Here is an 8,759-nt window from a genome sequence, read left to right as displayed (position 1 = left end):
ACTCTTTCAAAATAAACCAGTCCCAAACAGATTTAGGAGAGACTGCAGCAAAGCAAGTGGGACGTTGGGTGGTATATGAATGCAAAGCACTGTTGGTTGGATGGAAAAGACCTCTCTTGTGGGGCAAAAACAGCCATCTGGAAGCAGGCACAAAAGCCTCAAAGAGATCCAGACAAAACTTTAGAGATGACGTAGCAAAAGAGTAATCAGGCAAACAGGGAGAATGAAGCCAGGAAGCTGAGATAAGCCAGAAGTCAGGTAGCTGAAGGAAGTGTGGCAGACTACGAAGATACCTGAAAGAAAGATAGGTGGAGGTAGTGGGAAGCTGAAGAAAAGAAAGGAAAAGGGAGGCCCGGACAAAAAAATATAATGCAAGGCAGGGCAAGCATATTATCTTCAAAGAATAAAAGAGGAAGATGCAAGAAAGGCCAAGGAAATAAAGGGAACACAAGAGTAAATTATACACATCACTTTGAACTTCCCAGTAAAATCTTTGGCCGCCAGCTTCTGTAGAATACTATTTTAATTAAATTAACTGAATATTTACTTCTACAACCTTTTCTATAAGAAAGTTCAAGCGGTTTCTCACAAACTATAATGCACTGGTCCAGATAACTGCTGTAATAAGATGTTACCAGATAAAAGAGCCTGTGCAGTAAGCAATTTAAAGGTAATAAGGGATGTCAAGTTTTTACTCAAGAAAGACGGCTATGCTGAGCTGCTTATATTCAGAGAGCAAATCCAAGACCAAAAGCACAACTTGCATAGCAACAAGCCTGTTCAACCAAAGAGATATGACTTCTTTTGAACTATGCTGAATTTATAACCTAATTACCTAGACAGCAGGCAAATTAACCATGCAGCGAGGGAGTAGAGAGGAGGAACAATCTCAGTGGACAGGAAAATGCAGTAAGAAAAATGAACAGGCTTTGGGGATAGAGATGTTTTATCAAAAAAGATTTTTTTTGAAAACAAGAGTACTGAGTCAGGAAGAAAACAGAGAGCCTAGGACTTGTGTGGCATTTAAATGGCAAATATAAATTTGAATCTGTGAAATGTATAAGGGTTCCATCATTGCAGCAGAACATATGAGCAATTCCTGTTCATTTTGCTGAGCTAGTCACCATCTGAAGGTTAAAACGGAAGATTTTTCATCTCTAAGTTGCAAGTTTAAGGCTGCCTGAATGATTAGTGATGACCAAGCGTCTTTTATACTTCTATTGGTCAAATTTCAGGGGGTGGAAGTAAGGGAATAGTCCCTTATTAAGGCATGGGAAGCAGTATTTGCAGGACTTAATAAAGAAGAAATGGGTCAAGGTTTTCTATAAACATTGGTTACAGTGCTACTGGGATTGCTGAAAAGGACGGGTGTACCTAGGTTATGGGCTGCTGTGGCCTCTGTTATCTTGGGCTGACACAAGAGAGGGGCTGCTTAGGAACTGAAGGCATAGGAGGTGTGAGAGGTTGTGACCTTCACACAATTGAATTTAATGTAAGGTGGCGGCATGAAAGTATTAATAACTGTAAATGCAGAACTATGGACAGGTAGTTGTAAATGTGTAAGTGTAGTTCTTTCACGCTGTTCCCCCAAATAATTATAGAACGCATTTTACATCAGTTCTCTCTTAAGAAACCTTGTTTAGAGCCTGTAATTATTTTAAAGAGAAAACTTACCTGGTCCAATAGTTCAAGCCGGCAGACATAGGCTTTCTCTGTGTGCAAAAGCTCATTGGCAATTTTGTAACATTTTTGTTCATCTGTCTCCTAGAAACACATAAAATGTTATATTCAGAATAATTTATATGCAGCATTTATGAACAGCTCTCATCTTCCTTCCTAAGGAAAAAAATTACTGGAAAAAGCAAGAACAGAGTACCCTCTTCTCCCCTTTGAGAGGTCGTTTTAAAAGGGCAAAATGAAGATGTACAAATCTTAAGGTCTGCCTCTGTTAATATGGTGGGCAAACTGCAACCTTCATTCTGGATCAAGCAATGTAGAGAGCAGGGGTGGGAAGAAAATGTGCTGCAAAAAATCCTTGATGCACACGTGACTTAGGAATTCATGGGAATTTTTAAACGACTGCTAAAGCCCCCCAAAGTAAAAAAGAATGCAAGCTGTATTGCTGCCCAACATTGTGAAGCACTTTGTTGTTATATCCACACTGACAAACTTGGTTTTCTGTGTACTTCCCTTCAACCCAGAATTGTAAACCAACCAGTTTCAAATGTCGGTTTACAATTTTACTGTTGGAAAGGAAATTCTCACCTTAATTTCCCTGTTAGGATGCAAGCAAACCTATAATTTGTGCCAAATTGGAAGTTATTAATTGATTCTTAGTGCACAAGGGGAAGAAGCATGTGGGGCACAGGGATTCATTCACATAGTGCCAAATGATAGCTTGGTGTTACAGATGAACCAACCCACAGCTTAAAAAAATTGGTGTTGGCACCAACATACCACACACCTAACTGGGTTATTATGCCGTACGTACCTTTCATGGGTTTTCCTTCTCTATAGGAGTTATTTTTAATGTTTTTAATGCAAGAGGAAATGTAAGAAAAATGTTTTTTGTATCAACAACCTAATCAAAATGAACTATTGCAAAGGAACTGAAAAAAGAATGTTAATCTTTGATGTTGAACCCAATAAGAGAGAAATGTTTCGACATTTTAAAACAAACTGTTTCTGCCAGGGCAAATCCCATATTTCTGTAGGCTCAGAGGGCTGAGTGATAAGTAGTTTCTTTTTGTTCTATGACAGCCCTTTGGAACGAGTCCCATGGAGGAAATCTATGCAGAAAATGCTACTATGGGGTGGAAAAACTATTTGTTCAGGAAGAAATGCAAGGAATTCCTGAATCTCTCTTTAAAAATTCATAAGAATTTTATACTGTAGCATTACTACCACAACTATTCAGGAATGATACCAGAGTACCACACAGGAAAAAAGACTTTACATTAAAATTGTCTCCAAATACAAGTTCTCTTTCTCTTGATATATCCTTTCCTCGATTTAAGTCTCAATGGTCTTGCCTAGTTCCATCTTGTGCCTCAGTGTCCTAGAATTTTCACCGAAGACACAGGCATTTAGAAAGGCTAAACACAGAATGGTAAGTTTACTGCTTTGGATTACATCACATATTTTCAGCCAAGTCACATTCTTGTTCTCTCCTGAGTATCCACCCCCCTCCATTATAAAACCTGGGACTGATTAGCCTGAAATGACTCAGGATCTCCAGAACACTTGCAAATATTAGGGAATGGATCCATCTTGAACACTGCACCCCCATGAGACAAGCAGCCATTATTATTATTATTATTATTCGAATAAATAAATTTTAAAAATGTATACCCCGCCTTTCTGCCCTTTACAAGAGCTGCCAAGACAGCTAACAAATTAAAACATACAAGATTATTTATTTCTAGTCAACTCTGGAATGATAGCATGGTTATCACAGTGTGGAAAGACTTAGTATTTCTTTGCGGAATGTACCACTATACCTAATTCTAGGTCCCGTTGAGTACCATTTACTAGTACAGGTCTGTCATACAAGGTAGTTTATCCCATAGTGGGGATATAAAGTCCTTGTGGATATGGACAAATAACCTGGATGGGACCAGCCTCTTACCAGCATCTTCCCTCCATTAGGAAACTGATCTTGGAGGAAAGGCCAAGGCAGGAAACAGCAAAGGGGGGGGGGACAACCTGAGAAGCAAGTGAGGAACCTAGAAGGTTGAGCAGCTAAACAAAAGAATATGATACATCTATTTATTACAAAGTGCATAGTAAGTACAGATAAAAACCACAAGGTAGTGGGTATCACAATATATCCACATAGCATACAGCAACACATGTCAATTGCACGTACAGTAACTAAGGCCAAAACGATGGTTACACAAAATAACCACTAGTCCAAATGCATTTCAGCCCAGAGGGCCTTCTTCAGTGGTTTAAATAATGACAACGCACACTAGAAATATAAGTGTAAAATATCTGTTCCAGACCAGGAAAGTAGTGTGTGAATCTACTCAATGGTATAGCTCCAAATAATAATCTAGATTTACTGTGCACTTTGCAACAAATAGATGTATCTTATTCTTTTGTTTAGCTGCTCAGCCTTCTAGGTTCCAGAAAGGCCGAGGCAGTCAGCCCTGCCCACATGATTTCAGGCTATTAAAAATTACAGCTACACCCTGGGATGAATCTGTGCGAAAGCAGATTCCAAAGAGGGGCTACAGGGTATCAAGAGCACCTTGTTTTATTTGCGACAGGCCACCTAACAGAACATTAGTTCATCAACCAGAAGGTGCAAGGCTCAATTAGAACAGCTGCCTTCTGTCATCTTCTCCAGGTGTTTGCCAATTTCCTTCCTACATATTACTGTACCACCACCCTGCTGTCCCTGCCTTTTCCTGTAAAATACTGCCAACACCTTTGACATCATTTGGATGTCTTTCCTGTGTAGGTTGGCATTCAGTACAATCTACTGGTGTGGATATACAAATGGACTGGTCCCTGCTATTCAACTGAATAAGGAAACTGTTCATTACAGCCGTGTATATGTACTGGAAACACCCGCATAAAAGATTAGATGCCCTTTCTAGGAAACTTCTGCAGAAGATCTCTCCAACTGTTTCCATGATTGGGTGAAGGGTGACAGGGCTCTCAGCACCTCTGTCTACCCAGACATAATTATTCCATCAGAGCTCTTTGTCCTGTAAAAACAGAATGTGAACTTTAAAAGCAAACATAAAACATATGTAGTTACAATGAGAAAAAAGGCCGTGTCTCAAATACTTCCATAATAAACTGCTACAATACCCTACAAATGAAACACACCGTCAATGTCTGGGTCCAGGCTGTAGAATAATCACAGAGGAACACAGTGACCAGCTTCAGAGGCCTCTTGGAATGCAACAGAAAACACATCCCCTTACCTTTGTTTCCAGTTGCTGGTCTTGCTTCATGTGCTCTTCAACCTGTTTATCCTCTGCATTAGCAATCATTTCTACAGTTTCTTTTCCAGATGGGAACAACGTGTTCACATCTGGACTAGTCCGGCAACAGCTATTGATCGTTTGCCCTTTGCAGGCAGCCGTAGTTTGCAACGAGTCCGTACTTGTGCTCTCTCTTTCTCCATTTACCAAGCTGCTTTCAGATGAAGCACCTTCACTCTGAATGGCCGTACTGTCACTACGAACTGGCAACCTGCTGTCCCTGCATTCCAAGCGGTTCTGTGCTACTACTCCATTGGTCGTGCAATTCCGTACATCCTGAGATTGATCTGTATTATTTCCCTGCTTTTGTAGTGGGTGTTGGGAGAGGAATTTTGGCTGAGGTGATGATGTCAACCCATGCTTTCCTTGAGATCTAACAACACTGATAACACAGGACTCTTTTTTCAGCTCACTAAGATTGGCTGGGCTAAGGAAAATAAGAGACAGAGAATGAAAGTGAATGCATGTTACATGAACAGATACTTGCATAGCATGTAAAGCACACTCTTGTTGTCCCTCTTGGCTACCAAAACCAATGACACCAGAGGAAACGTGGAACAAAAACGGTAGCCACAAAAGCACACAGTGAATGGTGAGCTTCTACTAACAAGAGCTACAATCTTACAAATGTGCAACCAGTTGGCACTAAGCCCAAGAGCTACAATCTTACAAATGTGCAACCGGTTGGCACTAAAATCAAAGTACTGTAACAGCGTATCTTGCTGTTTACTATGGCTCAAACTGGATGAGCAGTCCAGGGCTGCCCCAATCATGGATAACAAGGAAGGAAGAGCTCCATGTGGGCAAGGGAAGTGGAACCCTTCTTGCATTCACCATTTATCCCTTAGGCACTTCTATCATGCTGTGCAGTGTTTCGTTGAGCAGGCTCTTGTCTTCTGTAGAGCTTGTCTGGGGGAATAGGTATTGGATGGGTAACTGTGGGAAGTTAAATGACAAGCAGAGGGGGAGAATTTAATATTCCCCACCTGGATGTCTCTTTTGCTACAATAATTGGGTCCTCCAAACATTCTGCAGACAGTGGTTTAAAAAATACATCTGCCAGGAATAAGAAAAAATGCATCAATTCTCTTTTCCTTGCTGTCTCATAATGGGTCGACAAAAGCAGAGACTTTTGAAAATTTCACAATTTCAGTATTTTGCTCCTACTTTGTTTCATGTTACGTTGAATTTTGAACATATGCAGCATTTTAATGTTGCTAACTTCCTTGCTTTTTCGTGTACTTCAAGCTACTTTCTGTAACGTATGTTTGTTTAACATTACTTTTCCCTACTCTCTTTCTTTGGATTACCTTTATGAACTATTGCTACTTGTTTTATATCACTGCAGTATACTTTCATCTTTCAGTGTCAGAACTGGCCTCTGATTCAACCTGTCTATTTCTCTATAGTGAAGTGTGGTCATGCATGGCCAGCTACAGTTTTTCAGATTTATACGCGTAGCAAACTGTCAATGGTCCCACCAAGAAATATTTTCTTCCAGGTTTGCCCAGACTTCCTACTGTCATTTTCCTTTCTATGCTTGTTGTCTTGTTCCCTTTTTCTGTTCTCCATATCATTTCCCCACTGCTGGTTTGGAAACGCAGACAGGTACACTTACAATGCTCAGTTAGTGGCACTCCACATGTGAACTGTTTAAGTACCATGATGACATGACAGAATGACTTGCACAAAATATTTTCCATATTTCCCCACAATTTTGATACACACCTCAGGCCTGCGTCTGTTCTCAGTCACATGGGACCCACATCTGCTTTCTCCTAAGTGTATTTTAGTGCCTCAACATCTGACACACCCTGCCATCCTCTATCATCCCAAAATAAAACTACATATGATTTCCCTGATTTATCAATAAGACAATAGCATCCTCTGTAGAACGATACCTTGTCCCCTTGCTTATATTATTTACTTTCTAATTCTTGACACTGAAAACCTGCTTATTTTAGGCTACTATCTTGTGCTTCTTTTCTTCCACTGGAAAAGGAGCAGTCAAAGTATTCTGCATCCCAGTTCAGGGGGGAAGACTGCAGGAGCAGCTATGAAAGAACACAAGCTTTGCCTGTAGGTTCCTGGCTTAATTCCTGACATCACCAGTTAAAGGCTCTCAGGTAGCAGATGCTGGGAAAGACCTCTCTCTGCCTGAGAGAGACCCTGGACAGTCACGACCAATACTGAGGTAAATGAGCCTGCAAAGCCAGGAAAACGATATGACTCCTTCAAAAGTTCATTTTTTAAAATGGCAGGGTAGTAAAAAGGGAGGTAAATCAACATTTTGCTAAGGATGGAGCTAGCCTAGGGGGGAGAAAAGAAAGGAAGGGGTTCATGACACAATAAACCAATCAAAGCCACATGACCAGGAGGGATGAGCAGCAAACCCTTTAAAACATGCCCGCAATATCCCATTTTGAATAGAAGAATTTCCAGGCCAAGCCTTGGATTTCTTTTACAACAGGATGACAACTTGTAGCCTGTAGAATCATGGCAAAACTCAGCATGGCTTTCTGGTCTTTCAGCTGTTAACAGACTAGCATAAATACTCTTGTTGAACTGATTCATTTCTGTGTTGAATTCAGATGATGATGGACTGGAATGTAAATACTGAGTTCTGGTAAACCAGAAGCCTGCCTATATCCTTTACCAGCACATTCTTTTAACAGCTTCCCTTTCTTGTATCTCTCAGCACACGAGAACCAACACACACAAGAACTGCCTATACTAAGGCTATAAAAGAGGAACACAGAGCATTTCCTCATTCATTATCAGTTATGCCGCATTTGTAGTGGAACCTTTGAAGAAAAACACAAAACATGTTTACCTGCCTCCTTCAAAATGACTGATGAGATCAGACACTTTACTAGTTTTCTCTTTTGATACACAAGAAGAGGTAGATGTAACTTCCTCCATTCTTTGCTTCGCAGTATATAAAACTTTATGTCTAGGGGTTTGGTGGGGAATGGATGACTGTGAATTTTGCAGATGTAATGGCTTTGGAGGCACTGTAAAAAAAAAAAAAAGGAACACACACTAAACTATAAACATTGGTAAGCATTTCACAAGTTGTTCAAAACCATTACTCCCCCAAAGCTCCATGGGATCATTCAAGCCCTCTCTAAGACTGTCATTTTTCTTTTTTGACCTTCAGCTTCACTGGCCTGTATCTTCTCTATATTTTAGGACAGAAGAAGAAGCCATACTATCCCGCCTACAAAACTGCAACAAAACAAGCAGTAGTAAGAAGCAAAAGAATACCAGGCACCCTGTAAGATGCTGTCCTGGGCCTTTCTACCGCTCAAAGAGTGGGGAATGAGAGGAAAGACTTGGCAAGCCAAAAAAAGAAAAGGTACAAAACACCTGTCAGCCCTATACACTGAACTCTAAGCAGACAGCTGTGAATCCAGACAACTTGGTAATTTTTGCATTAAAACTACATTAGCACACACATAGGTACACAAACTATTTGGAATCAACACTCAAGCAACTCAAGTCAGTCCAGAAAGCAGGGCTTAAGACACAGGGGGTGCGTTCAGACGGGCCATTTACAACAGTAGAGGTACCGGTTGGAATCGGTGTACTTACCGGCGTTCACACGTAGAACATCTGCCTTCCATCCCTAACCGTTGCAAAGAGCTTTAAACTGGTGTATTCTGCTACTAGGTCCCCAAGTGGTGGTATCCTGAGTGCACCGGTTGTAACCGCTTTACCCCCCCCCCCCCCCCCCCTGCCTCCCCCCCCCCCCCTCTCAGC

At 40.9% G+C, this 8,759-nt stretch overlaps 1 protein-coding gene across 1 annotated transcript in view; it reads right to left on the bottom strand.

Moving 5' to 3' along the window:
- Positions 1-8,759, bottom strand: part of FGD4 (FYVE, RhoGEF and PH domain containing 4) — a 54,468-nt gene that overhangs the window by 37,349 nt on the left and 8,360 nt on the right. Inside the window, exons 2-4 of the mRNA XM_015412866.1 lie at positions 7,831-8,011; positions 4,938-5,424; positions 1,675-1,764 (exon numbers count right to left, since the gene is read on the bottom strand). Coding sequence (XP_015268352.1) covers positions 1,675-1,764; positions 4,938-5,424; positions 7,831-7,919 — 666 coding nt within the window. The 5' untranslated portion in view covers positions 7,920-8,011. The remainder of the gene's footprint in view (positions 1-1,674; positions 1,765-4,937; positions 5,425-7,830; positions 8,012-8,759) is intronic.

The sequence above is a fragment of the Gekko japonicus genome, unplaced genomic scaffold, assembly GCF_001447785.1.
Source record: "Gekko japonicus isolate JY-2015 unplaced genomic scaffold, Gekko_japonicus_V1.1 scaffold843, whole genome shotgun sequence".
Classification (NCBI taxonomy): Eukaryota; Metazoa; Chordata; class Lepidosauria; order Squamata; family Gekkonidae; genus Gekko; species Gekko japonicus.
This window is presented reverse-complemented; position numbering and strand designations above follow the sequence as displayed.